This window comes from Rhinoderma darwinii, chromosome 1 (genome assembly GCF_050947455.1).
Source record: "Rhinoderma darwinii isolate aRhiDar2 chromosome 1, aRhiDar2.hap1, whole genome shotgun sequence".
Classification (NCBI taxonomy): Eukaryota; Metazoa; Chordata; class Amphibia; order Anura; family Rhinodermatidae; genus Rhinoderma; species Rhinoderma darwinii.
In genome coordinates, this window is record NC_134687.1 from 300,505,949 (window position 1) to 300,526,014 (window position 20,066).

The following is a 20,066-nucleotide window of genomic DNA, read 5'->3' on the forward strand; positions in this document are numbered from 1 at the left end:
GTTTTTTTTTTTTGTGTTTGCTCTTTTAATGGCGTCTATGCCGTCTCACACCGAAGGTACCTTGAGGGTTGCTATGGCCGCCGCGCTTATGTCGGGACTCTTCCTCCACACTCCACGCAATCTGCCGGTGAGATGTGTGTCTTTCCCCGGTCAATACCGTAAGTTTGCTGGCTATGTCAGTCGGTTTGGATGATGTAGGGCTGGAGAGCTCCTTTTCACTCTCCTCGCATGGCAGCGCCGGAACCGGAAGTAGCCTGTTGTATCTTATGCCAGTCTAGGGACACACACACACAGTTTTAAAACATTTAAAATATGACATAAGTTAAGCATTTTCACCGTGTTTATTACATGAATTATTTTGTAGCTTTTTTTTCTATTAAGTGTCAATTTGTCCTTGCGTTTTTCCTGGTGTTTGATGTCCTACAGAGAAGCATTTGGGAAATTTAGTAATGGCCAACCTTCTAGCTAACCGAATATGCGCTGTCACACTGATGCTAGTTCAAATTGTGTCCCAAAATGTTTATTTTAAGAGTTATGAGCTTTCTCTTTCTGAATATGCAAATAAGGCTAAACTAGCCAAAGAAGCAGTCTTCCTGCGGGCGGTATTTGTGTTATCTGTATGATGCGGTCCAATCAGCATCATACAGTTTCTCCACTCCCCTGCAAAGTGCGATTTCAGCTTCAATCGTGAGATCACGCTGTCTTCACATTTCCGGACACAGGTCCTTCACCACATCACCTCAGCACTCATCCAAGAAAACTGTCTCTGCATCGAAGAAGTAGTCTACATTGTGGGGAGTCATCCAGGCGTGGCCAGAGTCTACGCAGAGAGTCTTCCTGGATGATAGTTGAGGCGATGTGGTTTAGAACCTGCAGTTGATCAGTCAGCCCAGTGATGACAATAGGTGCCGAGTCGTTCTTAAATGGGAACTCAATTTTTGTTCCAAATAATTAGGATTTTCTTCTGATGAAGATAAGCAGTGACTTCTGCCATATTTTAGTGAAGATTCTGGGGGCAGGTGAGAGGCCAAATGGTAAAGACCTGAAACTTAAAGGGAATGTGTCGCTAGAAATTTTTTATTTTTTTGTTAAACAATTATTTAAGTGATTACACGGTGTTTTAATTTTTTTTCACAGGATAGATTCTAATTTATAACATTTCCATGTGATGAGCCTAGAGGGAGTAATTCCAAAAATTGCAGCATGGTCAATGTGGTAAAGCAACCTCATTGCTTTATGGTGCAAATTTGGGGTAGACAAATTCTCCTCTAGTGTCCTTACACAATCCCCCTCCCTTATTCTGGCTAGTGCCAGGAGAAGGAGGGGCTTGCATCTTCAAACCTCCTACACTGTGTGCCGCCATTTTCTGAGCAACTGCACAGTGTAGGAGGATTAGATACAGGGCTCAGCAGACAGTATAACACGAACATAAATTACCTGCTTCTGCCGCCTCCGTTCCTATTCCTTGCGCCTTCGCTTCCTTGAACATATGGCCAGAAGTTGTCATCTTACTGTCCGGCAGCGGCTTCCGGTCCACATAAAAATGGCGCCGTATTTCGCTCTGAGAACGAGTTTCGTTTTGGTCTGCGTAGGAGCGGCGCATGCGCCGTTCCCACACAGATGGCGTACGCTGCAGTAAATGGAACGGCTCCTGTTTACATTCTTTATGGGGTTGTATGTGCCGTATTCCATCTCTGTATGTGTCGTTGATCGACACATACAGAGATGAAAAAAAAATGGCAGCCCCCATAGAGAAGTAAAAGTAAGTAAAAAGTAGAACACGAGAACACAAATGAATAAAATTTAGGTTAATATATTAAAAGCAATATGATTAAAAAAGAAAAAAAAAAAAAGTCTGAACTCCAGCTTGGGCGTTGTACAGAGGAGTATATGACGCTGACCAATCAGTGACCAATCAGCGTCATACACTTCATTGTTCCAGCCTATTACTACAGTGTGATTGTGCAGTGAAAAGCTGGGCTGGAACAATGAGAAGTGTATGACTCCGATAGGGCATGTCCCCCCCTTTCTGACCAATCTTCGCACATTTACGCCTCTGACCTCCCATTGACATCAACGGAAGGCAGAGAAAGTGTATTTTGCGCAGTTTTTTGCCCATAGCACTCAATGGGCAAGAGCGGAAAATCGCGGCAAACCGACGTGCAGGAAGGACAAAATCTGCCTCAAAATCCCAAACGGAATTTTGAGGCAGAGTTTTCCTCCTGCAAAGAACTCCATGTGAGCGAGGCCTAAGGGTACATGAACATTAACCCCTTAAGGAAGCAGCCTAGTTTTGGCCTTCCAGGGAGCCCGAAAAAAAACAAAAAAACTATTCCACAAAACCACCTGCAAACACCTTTAAGCATGGCTACTAATAGTTTGAATGGCAAAAAACAAAGTTTACATTACTTGTAGCACCACCATGTAATGCCAGAGCCGCTTGTTATCTTCTAGTAATAAAGGTGGGACTTGCAGCCTCAGCGTGCACTGTAAAGCTCCAAATCCCATCATCCACATCTATCCCCTGTGCTCTTCTATCCCTGCCCACGTTATACATGAGATGGGTAGCGTAATGCTGAGACAGCGGAGTGGAAGAAGGGGGCTGGCTTACTTCCTCAACAGTCACTGTGCCAGCCCCCTAACGGTCATGTGATTTGATGACGCGCCAACATAGAGAACCCCCTTGGTCACGTGGGCCCACGACACGGTGTCATCACTGCTGAATGAACTACAGGACTTCTGGGAACACGTAACTATTCTCAATCCGCAAACAATCACACTTTGGTAAGAAGTATATTAGTAAGTTACTTAATATAGAGTTTTGGATGATTGCCATATAATTTTATGGCGCTGGATAACCCCTTTAACCCCTTCCCGCTCCTTGACGTACTATTACGTCATGGCAGCTGTATCGTTCGCGCTCCATGCCGTAATAGTACGTCTCGGGAGTAACGGCCGTTTCGGCCGTCCTCCCGACACATACAGGAGCTGTGACGCTGCTGTCTTGTTCAGCAGCTGTCACAGCTCCTACAGCGGGGACCGATCGCTGTGTCCCCGCTGATTAACCTCTTAAAAGCCGCGTTCTATAGAGATCGCGGCTTTTTAGGGGTTAAGCTGCCATCGCCGGCCTGCTACGCGATAGCGGCCGGCGATGGTGACTATGGCAACCGGACACCAAACAATGGCGTCCGGCTATGCCATAGACGGAAGCCTAGTGGGTCCTGACAACGTCAGGACCCACTATGCTTGCTGTCAGTGAGTAGCTGACAGTTCTAATACACTGCACTACGCATGTAGTGCAGTGTATTAGAATAGCGATCAGGGCCTCCTGCCCTCATGTCCCCTAGTGGGACAAAGTAATAAAGTTAAAAAATTTTAAAAAAAAAAGATGTGTAAAAATAAGAAAATAAAAGATTTAAAAGTAATAAAAGTAAAAATCCCCCTTTTTCCCTTATCAGTCCTTTATTATTTATAAAAATATATAAACAAACAAATAAACTATACATAATTGGTATCGCCGTGTCCGTAACGGCCTGAACTACAAAATTATTTCATTATTTATCCCGCACGGTGAACGCCGTAAAATAAAATAATAAACCGAACCACAATCACAATTCTTTGGTCACTTCACCTCCCAAAAAATGGAATAAAAAGAGATCAAAAAGTCACATGTACCTACAGTTCGTTACGCAAAAAATAAGTCCTCGCACGGCTTTATTGATTGAAAAATAAAAAAGTTCTGGCTCTTAGAATAAGGTAACACAAAAAGTGAATGATTGTTTACAAAAAGTATTTTATTTTGCAAACGCCATAAGACATAAAAAAAACCTATAAACATATGGTATCGCCGTAATCGTATCGCCCCGCAGAATAAAGTGAATATGTCATTTATAACGCCACCTAAAAATAGAATAAAAACTGATCAAAAAGCCGCATGCACCCCAAGAAAACTACAATGGATTCCTCAAGGGGTCTAGTTTCCAAATTGGGGTCACTTTTGGGGGGTTTCCACTGTTTTGGCACCACAAGACCTCTTCAAACCGGACATGGTGCCTAATAAAAAGGAGGGCTCAAAATCCACTAGGTGCTCCTTTGCTTCGGAGGCCGGCGCTTCAGTCCATTACTGCACTAGGGCCACATGTGGGATATTTCTCAAAACTGCAGAATCTGGGCAATAAGTATTGAGTGCGTTTCACTGATAAATCCTTTTGTGTTATAAAAAAAATGGTATAAAGAGGATTTTCTGACAAAAAAAAATAAATGTAAATTTCACCTCTACTTTGCTCTAAATTTTTGTGAAACACCTAAAGGGTTCATAAACTTTCTAAATGCTGTTGTGAATACTTTGAGGGGTCTGGTTTCTAAAATAGGGTATTTGATAGGGGTTTCTAATATATGGGCCCCTCAAAGCAACTTCAGAACTGAACTGGAACCTAAAAAAATAAATAAATGAGGCAATACTTCGCTTCTTACATTATACTGATAATAAGCCGTGCCCACCCCGAGAGACCCCTATTAGACCGTTCCAGTGCCCGGTTTTCCCAAGCATACCCCCCAGAGAAGTGTATTTCTATTGATGAGTCCCTGGTACATTTTAAAGGGAGGGTTCAATTCCGCGAGTACCTGCCGGGTAAGAGGGTAAGGTATGGCGTGAAGATGTATAAGCTGCGAGAGTGCATCAGGGTATACCTACAGGTTTAGGATATATGAAGGAAAGGCCACCCCCAAACCAGACTGCATCCTGGACTACAATAGGTACATGGGAGGTATGGACTTGTAAGATCAAGCCCTGAAGCCCTACAGCGCCATGCGGTGTGGTATAAGAAGCTGGCCGGGCACATCATACAGATGGCATTGTACAATGCGTACATGCTACGTCGATGTGCAGGCCAGACGGGAACTTTCCTGGAATTTCAAGAGGTGATTATCAAGAACCTAATCTTTAGGGACCAAGAAGGGGGGGCACCCAGTACTTCTGGAAGCGAGCCCACACGCATCGTACCAGGGCAACACTTTCCAGGAGAAGTTCCCCAAACTGGCAAGAAGGGAAAAAGTCAAAAGAGGTGCAAAGTCTGCTATAAGAGAGCGATAAGGGATGACACAATATATCAACGTGACACGTGTCCCGAATAACCAGAGCTCTGTATGAAAGTGTTTAAAAATTTATCATACATCCCTTGGTTTAGAATTTACCCCAATTTTACTTACCCTGATGCACTCCGCACAGCTTATCCCCCCTCGTCTTTCCCCTCTGAGCCCTGCTGTGTGCCCAGGCAGCTGATAACAGCCACTTGTAGGGTATTGCCATACCCGGGAGAACCCACATTACAGTTTATGGGGTGTAGGTCTCCGGTCAAAATGCTCACTACACCTCTAGATGAATGCCTTAAGGGTGTAGTTTTTAAAACGGGGTCACTTCTTGCGGGTTTCAACTGTACTGGTACCTCAGGGGCTTCTGCATACATGACTTCGCACTAGAAAATCCCCAGTAGGCCAAATGGTGGTCCTTTCCTTCTGAGCCCTCCCATGGGCCCAAACGGCAGTTTATCACAACAAATGGGGTATTGCGGCACTCAGAACAAATTGCGCAACAGAATGGGGTATTTTGTGTCTTGTGAAAATAAGAAATTTTCAGCCAAAATGACATATTATTTGAAAAAAATAATTTTGTTTTCATTCCCAGCCCAATTCAAATAAGTTCTGTGAAGAAACTATGGAGTCTAAATGGTCACATTACCCATAAATGAATTCCTTGAGGGGTGTAGTTTCCAAAATGGGGTCACTTCTGGTGGGTTTCCATTGCTTTGATACCTCTGGGGCTCTGCAAATGCAACATGGCATCCGAAAACCAAACCAGCAAAATCTGGACTCCAACAAACATATAGCGCTCCTTTCCTTCTGAGCCCTCCCATGGGCCCAAACGGCAGTTTATTGCCACAAATGGGGTATTGATGCACTCAGGAGAAATTGGGCAACAAAATTGAGTATTTTGTTCCCTGTGAAATTAAGAAATTTTGGTAAAAAATTACATCTTATTGGAAAAAATGTCCTTTTTTTAATGTCACAGCCCAATTGAAATAGGTGCTGTGAAAAAACTGTGTGGTCAAAATGCTACCAACAACCATAAATGAATTCCTTGAGGGGTGTAGTTTCCAAAATGGGGTCACTTTTGGTGGGTTTCCATTGCTTTGATACCTCTGAGGCTCTGCAAATGCGACATGGCACCCGAAAACCAATCCAACAAAATCTGGACTCCAACAAACATATAGCGCTCCTTTCCTTCTGAGCCCTCCCATGGGCCCAAACGGCAGTTTATCACCACAAATGGGGTATTGCCACACTAAGGACAAATTGGGCAACAAAATGGGGTATTTTGTTCCCTGTGAAAATAAGAAATTTTGATCACAAATGACATTTTATTGGAAAAAATGACATTTTTTTCATTTCAGAGCCCAATTCAAATACGTGCTGTGAAAAAACTGTGCGGTCAAAATGGTAACAACAACCCTAAATGAATTCCTTGAGGGGTGTAGTTTCCAAAATGGGGTCACTATTGGGGGATTCCTACTGTTTTGACACCTCAACACCTCTTCAAACCTGGCATGCTGCCTAAAATATATTCTAATAAAAAAGAGGACTCAAAATGCACTAGGTGCTTCTTTGCTTCTAGGGCTTGTGTTTTAGTCCACGAGCGCAGTAGGGCCACATGTGGGACATTTCTAAAAACTGCAGAATCTGGACAATACATATTTAGTAGTGTTTCTCTGGTAAAACCTTCTGTGTTACAGAAAAAAAAAATGAATAAAATTGAAATTCAGCAAGAAAAATGAAATTTGCAAATTTCACCTCCACTTTGCTTTAATTCCTGTGAAATGCCTGAAGGGTTAAAAAAAACTTTCTAACTGCTGTTTTGAATACTTTGAGGGGTCTAGTTTTTAAAATGGGGTGTTTTATCAGGGTTTCTAATACATAGGCCCCACAAAGCCACTTCAGAACTCAAGAGGTACCTTAAAAAAAAGGCTTTTGACATTTTCTTAAAAATATGAGAAATTGCTGTTTATGTTCTAAGCCTTGCAACGTCCAAGAAAAATAAAAGAATGTTCAAAAAACGATGCCAATCTAAAGTAGACATATGGGAAATGTGAACTAGTAACTATTTTGGGTGGTATAACCGTCTGTTTTACAAGCAGATGCATTTAAATTCTGAAAAATTCAATTTTTTCAAAATTTTCTCTACATTTAGCAATTTTTCACCAATAAACACTGAATATATCTACCAAATTTTACCACGAACATGAAGCCCAATGTGTCACGAGAAAAGAATCTCAGAATCGCTTGGGTAGGTTTAAGCATTCCGACGTTATTACCACATAAAGTGAAATATGTCAGATTTGAAAAATGGGCTCTGAGCCTTAAGGCCAAAACTAGGCTGCGTCCTTAAAGGAACAGTGTCATGGCAAATAATTTTTTTTATATGTTAAAGATGTTAGTGCTTTAATAAAAACGTTTTTATTCATTTGTGTGTTTGTGTTTTACTTTTTCTTATTTTTACACTTTTTCTTCCCTATGGGGGCTGCCATTTTTTGTTCCATTTCTGTGTGTGTCGATTAACGACACACACAGACATGGAGTACGGCAGCCACAGTCCCATAGGGACTGCGAACGGCTCCCGTCCCATTCACGTCCGTGTACGGCGTCTGTGTGGGAACTGCGCATGCGCCGCTCCCACACAGTCCTATTCGAAATTGGCGCCGTCCGGCGCCATTTTCCTGTGGACCGGAAGTCGCGGCCGGACTGTAATATTACTACTTCCGGTCGCGGCTTCCGGACTTGTGCACATGGAACAGCGGCAGCAAACGGAGCGGACGGGCCAGAGGGAGCCACGGCGGCAGGAGCAGGTAAGAGATTTCAATGTATGTTAGTGTTTGTGTGTGTTTACTACTATATGTAAACCTACTACACTGTGGGTTACCTCAAAAAATGGCGACACGCAGTGTAGCAGGTTAAACCTTTCAAACCCCTCGTTTATCCCGGCACTAGCCAGGATAAAGGAGGGGGGGATGCTGAGAGCTCACTAGAGCGAGGGCTTTTAACCCAATGTTGCAATGCTGCAATTTTGGGAACAGCCCCATCTAGTGGCCAAAAATGGGTAGTATTATAAATTAGAAATAATTTATAATATTACATGGCTCGTGCCAAAAAAAAAAAAAAAAATTTGAACAATGTTTAATCACCCACACACTAAATGTTTAATTTTAAAAAAAAAAACATGTTTTTATGGCAACACCATGCCTTTAAGGGGTTAAGGCTCAGAGCCCATTTTTCAAATCTGACATATTTCAATTTATGTGGTAATATCATCGGAATACTTATACCTACCCAAGCGATTCTGAGATTGTTTTCTCGTGAGACATTGGGCTTTATGTTAGTAGTAAAATTTGGTCGATGTATTCAGTGTTTATTTGTGAAAAATAGCAGTTTTCGGAATTTAAATGTATCTGTTTGTAAGACAGAGGGTTATACCACCCAAAATAGTTACTAGTTCACATTTCCCATATGTTTACTTTATGTTGGCATCATTTTTTGAACATTCTTTTATTTTTCTAGGATACGTTACAAGGCTTAGAACATAAGCAGCAATTTCTCATATTTTGAATAAAATTTCAGAGCCACTTTTTTTTTTTTTGGTACCAGTTCAGTTCTGAAGTGGCTTTGAGGGGCCTATTAGAACCCCCCATAAAACACCCAATTTTAGAAACTAGACCCCTCAAAGTATTCAAAACAGCATTTAGAACGTTTCTTAACCCTTTAGGTGTTTCACAGGAATTTAAGGCAAAGTAGAGGGGAAATGTACAAAAATTTTTTTTTTTTGTCAGACAATCCTTTTTATTCCATTTTCTTCTGTAAAACAGAAGGTTTTACCAGAGAAACCCAACTTAATATTTATTGCCCAGATTCTGCAGTTTTGAGAAATATCCCACATGTGGCCCTAGTGTGGTAATGGACTGAAGCACCGGCCTCAAAAGCAGCACCTAGTGGATTTTGAGGCCTCCTTTTTATAAGGCTCCATGTCCGGTTTGAAGAGGTCTTGTGGTGCCAAAAAAGTGGAAACCCCCCAAAAGTGAACCTATTTGGCAAACTACACCCCTCAAGGAACTTATCGAGCAGTATAGTGGCCATTTAGACCACACAGGTGTTTTGCTGCATTTTGTGGAATTAGGCTGTGCCATTGAAAATCTAATTTTTAATTTTGACAAGGAATAAAGGCGAAAAAGCACCCCAACATTTATTAAAGCAATTTCTCCCGATTACAGCAATACCCCATATGTGGTCAAACTGCTGGTTGGACAAACGGCAGGGCTCAGAAAGGCAGGAGCGCGATTTGGCATGTAGATTTTGCTGGATTGGTTTCTGGGCGCCATGTCACATTTGCAGAGCTTCTGAGGTACCAGTGGAAGGGAACCCCATAAAAGTTACCCCATTATGGAAACTAGACCCCTTGAGGAATTCATTGTAGTTTCCATGGGGTGCATGCAATTTTTTTTTTATCAGTTTAAATTCTATTTAGACGTGGTGACTAAAAAACAGCAATTCTACTATTGTTTTTGTATTCTATTTTTTTTTTTACAGCGTTCACCGTGCGCTATAAATGACATTCACTTTATTCTGCGGGGCGATACGATTACGGCGATACCATATGTTTATAGGTTTTTTTTATGTCTTATGGCGTTTGCACAATAAAATACTTTTTACAAAAAAGTGTTTCTTTATTCTAAGCGACAGAACTTTTATTTTTCTATCAGGAAAAACGTGCGAGGACTTGTTTTTTGCGTAACGAACTGTAGTTTCGATCAGAACCATTTTTAGGTACATGCGACTTGTTGATCTCTTTTTATTCCATTTTTTGGAATGTTTTTTTATTTTCTTTTACGCCGTTCACCGCGCAAGATATATAATGATATACTTACGTAGTTCAGGCCGTTACGGACGCTGCGATACCAATTATGTATAGTTTATTTTAATAATAAAAGGACAGAGAGAAAGGAAAAAAGGGGGATTTTTACTTTTAAACTTTTATTTTTACACAGCTTTTTTTTACTTTGTCCCACTAGGGGACTTGAGGGCAGGAGGCCCTCATCGCTATTCTAATATACTGCACTACATGCATAGTGCAGTATATTAGAGCTGTCAGCTACTCACTGACAGCAAGCATAGTGGGTCCTGACTGTCAGGACCCACTAGGCTTCCGTAAATGGCATAGCTGGAGGCCATTATTAGGCCTCCGGTTGCCATAGCAACCATCGCCGCCCGCTATCATGTAGCAAGCCGTCGATGGTGGCTTAACCCCTAGGAAGCCGCGATAGCTATTGAACGCGGCTTCTAAGTGGTTAATCAACGGGGACACCACGATCGGTCCCAATGTAGGAGCTGCGGCAACCGCTGTACAAGACAGCAGTTCTCACAGCTCCTGCATGAGTCGGGAGGACGGACGAAATGGCCGATCCTCCCGTGATGTACCATTAGGTCATGGAGATCAAACAATGTGCTTACCACGACGGAATAGTACGTCAAGAAGCGGGTAGGGGTTAAAGAGTAGGGGGTCCTCCAAATCGCTTGCCACAATTAGTCAGAATAGTGAGCGACTGAAAAGAGCAGCTCACACTCTTATATCACATGGCGTCTATTCATTTGAACGGGCATTATGTAATACGACATTCTCCCTACAGCGGGGAAACATGCAGCCGCTCAAAGCATTCACCAACAACGTCAGCTACTCACTGGGGATTTCCACATCCAAACCTACAGCCATCAGCCGGTTGCCAGGGTGGCAACTTTTTGAAAAAAGGTTGACTAGTTGTGTCAACCCTTTCAGGCCAAATGCACACGAGGCGTATTACGTGCGGCTTTGCAGCGCATATTTTAATGTGACAAATCTGTAGGGTAATACAGTACAAACAAAGGATTTTTCAAGAAACCTCATCTGCATGTTGCAGATTTTTTCTGCACGTAAATTGACCTGCGATGCATATTTTAAAATCCACAACATGTAAATATATATTGCATTTCCCTTGTGAATTTTATCTGACTAGTTTTAGAGAACGCGCCAAAATCCACAACATAAAAATGCACCAAAGAGTAAAAACCGCACCTCAAGACGCATTAAAAAAAAAAAATTAGGCCGGATTCACACGAGCGTGTGCCTTTTGTGCGCGCAAAAGGTACTTAACAGCTCCGTGTGTCAGCAGCGTATGATGCGTGGCTGCGTGATTTTCACGCGGCCGCCATCATTATGACACTCTGAATGAAAACAGAAAAGCACCACGTGCTTTTCTGTTTACAAACATACATAGTTTTTACTGCTGTTGCGCGAATGACGGGCGTCACACGGAAGTGCTTGAGTGTGCTGCGCGTGATTTTCATGCATCCATTGACTTTAATGGGTGAGTGATGCGCGAGAAACGCACAAATATAGGACAAGTCGTGCGTTTCACGCAGCGGACATACGCTGCGTGAAAATCACGGACTGTCTGCACGGCCTCATAGACATAGGTCCGTGCGAGGCGCGTGAAAATCACGCGCGTTGCACAGACGTATATCACGTTCGTCTAAATAAGCCCTTAGATGCGGATTTTAATGCAGATTTTCTGCACAAAATTCTGCAATGTGTGAATGTAGCCTTAAAGTAAACCTATGTCAGAAGAATATTAGAGGGTGCCTGAGTGCGGAGACCCCCACCGATTGCTAAAACAAAAAGGACAGAAATACTCAGCTGAGCCACCAGAAATCTATCAGAAGTTTAAAGGATAGTTCCCCATTAGGCTGGGTTCACACACAGTTTTTTTGCAAGGAGAAAATCTGCCTCAAAATTCCATTTGGAATTTTGAGGCAGATTTTGCTCTGCCTGCACGCCTATTATGGCGGCGTTTTTAACCCGCGGGCGTTGAGCGCCGCAGGCAAAAAACGCCACGCAATACGCTTCCTCTGCCTCCCATTGATGTCAATGGGAGGTCAGAGACGTAAACGCCCAAAGATAGGGCATGTCGTTTCTTTTTCCCGCAAGCTTTTTTTTCCGCTTGTGGGGAAAAAACGTTTCCGCCTATTGAAATCAATGGGAGGCATTTTCGTTTTTTGGTACGTTTTCCGACGCGGTTTCCGGGTCAAAAAAACCCTGTGTGTACTGACTGACGGAAAAAACGTCTCGTGGGGAAAAACAAGGGACATGCCCTATCTTCGCGCGTTTACGCCTCTGTCCTCCTATTGACATCAATGGGAGGCAGACAGAGCGTATTTCGCTGAGTTTTTTGCCCATAGCACTCAATGGCCGCGGGCGAAAAACGCCGGGAAAATCGCTGCAAACGACGTGCAGGAAGGACAAAATCTGCCTCAAAATCCCAAACGGAATTTTGAGGCAGAATTTTCTTCCTGCAAAAAACTGTGTGAACACAGCCTTTAGGCTATGTTCACACGGGGTCTTTTGCCGAGTTTTTTGACGCGGAAACCGCGTCGCAAAACTCGGCAGAAACGGCCCGAGAACGCCTCCCATTGATTTCAATGGGAGGCGTCGGCGTCTTTTTCCCGCGAGCAGTAAAACTGCCTCGCGGGAAAAAGAAGCGACATGCCCTATCTTCGGGCGCTTCCGCCTCCGACCTCCCATTGACTTCAATGGGAGGCAGGAGAAAGCGTGTTTTATGCCCGCGGCGCTCAATGGCCGCGGGCGAAAAACGGCGCGATAATTGCTATTCACACGGAGTATTTTGGGGGAGGAAAATCTGCCTCAAAATTCCGTTTGGAGCTTTGAGGCAGATATTCCTCCCCCAAAATACTCCGTGTGAACATAGCCTTAAGGCTATGTTCACACGGAGTATTTTGGGGGAGGAATATCTGCCTCAAAATTCTGTTTGGAACTTTGAGGCAGATATTCCTCTCCCTGCACGCCGATTTTCGCGGCGATTACCGCGCCGTTTTTCGCCCGCGGCCATTGAGCGCCGCGGGCATAAAACAGCGAGAAATACGCTTTCTCCTGCCTCCCATTGAAGTCAATGGGAGGTCAGAGGCGGAAGCGCCCGAAGATAGGGCATGTCGCTTCTTTTTCCCGCGAGGCAGTTTTACTGCTCGCGGGAAAAAGACGCCGACGCCTCCCATTGAAATCAATGGGAGGCGTTCTCGGGCCGTTTTTGCCGAGTTTTGCGTCCAAAAACTCGGCAAAATACCCCGTGTGAACATAGCCTTACCTACAGCACGGCTCAGAGATCTCAGAAAAAACAAAGTACCACTAACAACAACAACAGTTTGCATAGGCCTTGTTCACACACAATTTTTTTGGAGCTGGTTTTGATTCGGAAACCGCATCGGAATAAGCACCAGAAAACGGTCAAAATTGCCTCCCATTGGATTTCAATGGAAGGAAGATGCGTTTTTTTTCACCAGGTGGCGTTTAGGCGCTCGTGGGGGGGGGGGGGGGGGGGGGAGAGCAGCATGTCCTCTTTCTTGCAGCAGTTTTCAACTCTGGAGGCAAACATAACAAAAAAAAAAACAGCTAGTTTGAACAATTTTCACCCGTGGTCCTTGCATTAGCTTCAATGGCAGCAGGCAAAAAGGGGACACCAAAACTGCAGCAAAAGAGCACAGCCAGGTTAAAATCTGCCTCAGAATTCCTGAAGCAGTTTTTTTTCTGCCTGCAAAAAACTGTGTGAACAGGGCTTTAGAATTTGATATGAGATTTTCAGTGACATCTGAGCTTTGCCAATGGGGATAACCACTCTTATAGAGGATGTCTTCTGGACACCAAGATCCTTTTTATTGGATTTCCACTTCTATCATTGCGTCTATCGATGGATAAAGAACGAGTCACACTTCATTACAAGGAAATTCAGACACCTGAATAAACACACATTCACACCGTCACCGCATTCACACCGTCGTGCCTGCACTCCAGCCAAGCAACTGTATTGACATAGTGCGACCTCTCCAAAGTCACTTCACTTCTAACAGAACCTACATGAACCTATAGCATGCATGAAACGGGGTGCATGAGAGTCAAGTAATATGGGGAGCACGTCATTTTACATGCATACACTAAAGAATAACGCTATATGTGTACTGTACTGGAGGAGGCGAGCGAATATGTGCGAGCCATCACCGCGCCAGTCACACCCGGCTCCACCCCAGGTTCTCACCTCTCTTCAGCTCACTCGCTACCCGCCTCACCAGGCCGGGTCCCCGATACAACTGCCCACATAGCACAAGACTCGTGCAGCACGGATGCCCGGGACCCGCCCGAGTAGCCGCCATCTTGCAAGTGACATCAACACGCAAAGCTGGACGGAGAATGAAGTCAGCGGCAGCCGGGGACCAGAACACGCCCACTGAGGCCCCGGTTACGCCCCCTGTATACTGACACACACGACCCTCAGCTGCTCAGGGCGTTCACACAGTGAACGGTTTATGAGTACCGTCCCTCTGAGGCTGCCTGGTCTGCGGTTTCTAAACTGAGACTTCAGAGTGATGTTCTGCCGATCATTACAGTCAATTACATGAATTTACGCCATGTGTGTCTGAAATAGCTTGTTACTCGAGACAGCACGGGCGACATAGTTTGAATGAGGATTTTATGCAAAGTGTCTGTTTCCTATAACAACCAATTAGATCACGGTTTTTATTTTCAAACCTTCTCTTGAGAAATCAAAGCTGAAATCTGACTGGTTGCTATGGTCAGCACTGACACGATTTATGCAAACTGTTGTAACACGTCAGTGTTCCCTATGACTTAATTCTGGTACTGCCATAACAATCATATTTCATTTTTCCAGACCAGGTTTAAAAATGAAAGATGTGATCTGCTTGTTTGATATCACTGACACTTTTTCTTAGAACAGTTTTATTTTAATAAATTATTTCAGTTTTTAATCGAAACATCGCGTCTGCACTAGCACATAATCTAAGGCCCTCTTCACATCTCCTTTCTGAACTATGTTTATAATGTGCTTCGGGAAATCTCCTGTGGTACACAATAATTCTGTCCCTATGGCTCCATTAGCCCCACGCAGGCCAAAAAAAGTGACCTTTTGGCCTCCATCGGGTTAGTATATGTCAGTATACCTATTTTAAGGGTGGAATAGCGTAGTAGACTACGCTTTCATCCTGAGGAATCCCGCAAACAATACTATGCGGTTTATGTTTTATTAATATAGGAGCCTATGGGTGAAAGATTCCACTGTATGGCATCTGTCACAGGTATACATTAAACGTATACATCGGGAATATCCAGTAACACTGGAGTTACCTGCACAGGGCCGCAGGCAGCACCGCTGTGTTCAGGAAGCACTCTGCCAGGAAACTCTGTCCCTGAGGAAGCTCCTAATGTCATATATATTCCATATGTGCATTCAATTTATGTCCCGAAAGACAGAGGGTATTCCTTTGCTTTTGAGTCCCATTGTGTTGCCAAACAGCAGATTACGGCCTAAAGGGGAGTAATTTTGAACACAAGAGAAACAGTGCAATAATAATTGAAGTACATTTCCTCAGTTTCATGTACTGAATACGAACCAAAATGTCCTATAAATGACGCATGTGTGCAGCGGTTATGCATGTATTCCACAAAATGTGGGATCAAACTACTTACCACACCCCCTAAATAAATTCCTTGAGGCGTGTAGTTTCCATAATGAGGTAACTTTTTGGGGGTTTCCATTGTACTGGTACCTCATGGGCTTTGCAAATGTGACATGGTACCTGAAAACCATTCTAGCAAAATCTGTGCTCCAAAAGCCAAATGGCGCTCCTTCACTACTGAGCCCTGCCGTGTGCCCAGGCAGCAGATAATGGCCACATGTGGGGTATTGCAATACCCAGGAGAACCTGCATAACAAGTTATGGGCGGAGTGTCTCCGTTAACACAAGCTGGGCACAACATATTGGGCACTGAAATGACATAATTGTGAAAATGTATGCTTTGCGTCTAATTTTGGAAAACTCCTGTGGGGTCCAAATGCTCACTACAACCCCGATATAAATGCCTTGAGGGTTGTACCTCATGGGCTCTGCAAACACAACATTGTGCCCGAAAAATATTCCAGCAAAAGCTGTTCTCAAAAGCCAAATGGTGACTCTTCCCTTCTGTGCCTATACAGCAGCTTACGACCATATGGGGGGTTTCCATTGTACTGGTACGTTAGGGGCTCAATAAATGTGACATGGAACCTGAAAACTATTCCAGCAAAATCTGTGCTCCAAAATCTAAATGGTGTTCCTTTCATTCTAAGGGTATGTGCACACGAGAAGTGGCTTTTACGTCTGAAAAGACAGACTGTTTTCAGGAGAAAACAGCTGCGTCGTTTCAGACGTAAAAGCTCCTCCTCGCATTATGCGAGGCGTCTTTGACGCTCGTAAATCTTGAGCTGCTCTTCATTGACTTCAATGAAGAACGGCTCAAATTACGTTGCAAAGAAGTGTCCTGCACTTCTTTGCCGAGGCAGTCAATTTACGCGTCGTCGTTTGACAGCTGTCAAACGACGACGCGTAAATGACAGGTCGTCTGCACAGTACGTCGGCAAACCCATTCAAATGAATGGGCAGATGTTTGCTGACGTATTGTAGCCGTATTTTCAGACGTAAAACGAGGCATAATACGCCTCGTTTACGTCTGAAAATATGTCGTGTGAACCCAGCCTAAGTCCTGCCATGTCCAAAAAGCAGTTTATTACACATATGGGCTATTGCTGTGCTCAGTAGAGTTTGATATACAAATGTTGGGGTGCTTTTTCTCCTTCATCTATTGTGAAAATGATAAAATCTGAGCTAAAACTACATTTTATCCGAAAAAAATTAGATTTTCATTTTCACCGCCTAATTCCACTAAATTCAGCAAAAAACCTGTCAGGTCAAAATGCTCACTATACTCTACGATAAACTCCTTGAGGAGTGTAGTTTGCCAAATGGGGTCACTTTTGGGGAGGTTTCAATGTTTTGGTCCCTCAGGGGCTTTGCAAGTCAACATGGTGCCACAAATCATTACAGCTAAATTTGAGCTCCAAAAGCCAAATGGTGCTCCTTGCTTTCTAAGCCCTGCCGTGTGTCGAAACAGCAGTTTATTACCACATATGGGGAATTGCCGAAATCGGGAGAAATTGCTTTTCAAATGCAGGGGTGCTTTTTCTCCTTTATTTCTTGTAAAAATTAAAAAAAATTTAGATTTTAATTTTCATGTCCTAATTCCATTACATTCAGCAAAAAACCTGTGGGTCAAAATGCTTACTATAATTCACTGTATTTCTTCGATATATATTAACTTGTGCTCCCACAAAGCATAGGAAATTGTAATTCACTGAAGTGATATATGAGTAAAACGTATAAATTTTATTTCATAACTCTCTAAAAACAGGGGTATAGTCACCACTGTGAAAAGCCCCACCGTGTGCATTAAAAACGTATTAAACACATACTCCAAGTCCTGGTTCGTTTGTGAACCCTCTCTGACTGGGTATACTTGAAAGATGCAAAATATGGGATCAACGTTTCAACATTGGTGTAACAGTGGATTAGACCCTAAAACACACCGGAGCCTGCAGTTACCGCTCCTAAATCTCCTGGTGCTAAGGTACACAACAATGCCACTGTTCCCTACGCTATGATCCCTCACTAACCTGACCCTACGCGTTTCTATACATATCATCAGGGGTTTGTAACTTGGTCATTCTGGCTAGGATGCCAGCGATATTAATTCATTAGCAGATATTCTGCTGTACAACACGGAAGCGTGCACGCATAGATGTCAGCGGCCAATTTAGATTTTAATTTTCATGTCCTAATTCCATTACATTCAGCAAAAAACCTGTGGGTCAAAATGCTTACTATACCTCTAGATAAATTTCTTGAGGGGTGTAGTTTGCCAAATGGTGGCAAAAGGTGTCTTGTTGGGGGCGCTTCCACTGTGTTGGCACCACAAGACCTCTTCAAACCTGATATGGTACTTAAGATATATTCTAATAAAAAGGAGGCCCCAAAATCCACTAGATGCTCCTTTGCTTCCGAGGCCTGTGCTTCAGTCCAATAGCACACAAGGGCTACATGTGGGGTATTTCTAAAAACTGCAGAATCTGGGCAATAAAGCTTGAGTTGCGTTTCTCTTGTAAAACCTGTTACAGGAAAAAAATAGATTCTAATGTATTTTCTGCAAAAAAAATTTAATTTGTAAATTTCACCTCCACATTGTTTTAATTCCTGTGAAACGCCTAAAGGGTTAAGAAACTTTCTAAATGCTGTTTTGAATACTTTGAGGGGTGCAGTTTTTAAAATGGGAAGATTTATGGGAGGTTTCTAATACATAGGGCCCTCAAAGCCACTTTAGAACTGAACTGGTCCCAAAAAAATTGGTTTTGGAAATTTTCTTGAAAATGGGAGAAATTGTTGCTGAAGTTCTAAGCCTTGTAACGTCCTAGAAAAATAAAAGGACGTTTAAAAAATCTTGCAGACATATGGGAAATTTTAACTAGTAACTATTTTGAGTGGTATTACTATCTGTCTTAGGCCGGGTTTACACGACCGTGTGCGTTTTGCGCATGCAAAAAACGTGGCGTTTTGCGTGCGCAAAAGGCACTTAACAGCTCCGTGTGTCATCAGCGTATGATGCGTGGCTGCGTGATTTTCGCGCAGCCGCCATCATTATGACACTTCGTTTGGATGTTTGTAAACAGAAAAGCACGTGGTGCTTTTCTGTTTTCATTCATCCTTTTCTGACTGTCAATATGATTGGGTCTCATTCATTCCCCTCGCCGAATTTTCCCTTAATAACCGGGTCAGTAACTCGTCAGGGGTCTCCCCCTTTTTCTGTAATTTTGGGTTTAATCCACGGTTCTCCTCCGTTTCACCTGGTAGTTCCAACAATCCCGAGGTAGAGGTCGTTCATCGGGAACTGTGCACAGTCTGGGCCCAGGTTCAGAAGAACCTAGAGGCGTCCCAGAGCATACAAAAAACTCAGGCAGATAGAAGACGTTCTGCTAACCCCTTGTTTATGGTCGGGGATCTGGTGTGGCTATCGTCAAAGAACTTGCGCCTTAAAGTCCCATCCAAGAAGTTTGCTCCCCGGTTTATAGGGCCGTACAAGGTCATTGAAGTTCTCAATCCTGTCTCCTTCCGACTGGAGTTGCCCCCATCTTTTCGAGTACACGACGTGTTTCATGCCTCCCTCCTTAAACGCTGCTCCCCGTCCTTGGCTCCCTCGAGGAAACCTCCTGTCCCCGTTCTCACCCCTGAGGGGGTAGAATTCGAGGTGGCCAAGATTGTGGACAGCAAGATGGTCCAAGGCTCCCTCCAGTACCTGGTCCATTGGAGAGGATACGGGCCTGAGGAGAGGACTTGGGTACCCGCCCAGGATGTTCACGCTGGGGTATTGGTCAGGAGGTTCCACCTTCGTTTCCCCAATAAACCAGGTCCATCTAGAAAGGGTCCGGTGGCCCCTCATAAAAGGGGGGGTACTGTAAAGGATCTGCCAGGCACAGCTTCTGTGTCAACGCCCATAGGTAATCAGTCTGCACCTGCTTCTATGTCTGTGAGACTGACTCCATCTTCCACCACTCAGGATGGCAGGCTTAGGAGTGGGAGAGCCTATCACAGCCTGGCCAGACGGAGCTAGCTCCCGCCCTCTGTCTATTTATACCTGCCTTTCCTGTTCCTCCTTGCTTGTGATTCTTCTCGTTTGGTTTCCTGGCCCTGCTGCAGCTTCTTTAACTACTTGACCCTGCTTCATATTGACCCTGGCTTACTGACTACTCTCCTGCTCTGCGTTTGGTACCTCGTACAATCCTGGTTTGACTTTGCTTGTTCACTACTCTCCTGCTCTGCGTTTGGTACCTCGTACACTCCTGGTTTGACTCGGCTCGTTCACCACTCTTGTTGCTCACGGTGTTGCCGTGGGCAACTGCCCCTTTTTCCTTGCTTCTGTGTACCCTTGTCTGTTTGTCTGTCATGCACTTATTGAGCGTAGGGACCGTCGCCCAGTTGTACCGCGTCGCCTAGGGAAGGTCGTTGCAAGTAGGCAGGGACTGAGTGGCGGGTAGATTAGGGCT

The 20,066-nt window shown here is 43.9% G+C and overlaps 1 protein-coding gene across 1 annotated transcript in view; it reads right to left on the reverse strand.

Moving 5' to 3' along the window:
- Positions 1 to 14,386, reverse strand: part of MAP1S (microtubule associated protein 1S) — a 95,827-nt gene extending 81,441 nt beyond the window's left edge. The window contains exon 1 of the mRNA XM_075825426.1: positions 14,178 to 14,386. Coding sequence (XP_075681541.1) covers positions 14,178 to 14,292 — 115 coding nt within the window. The 5' untranslated portion in view covers positions 14,293 to 14,386. The remainder of the gene's footprint in view (positions 1 to 14,177) is intronic.
- Positions 14,387 to 20,066: the final 5,680 nt, after the last annotated feature.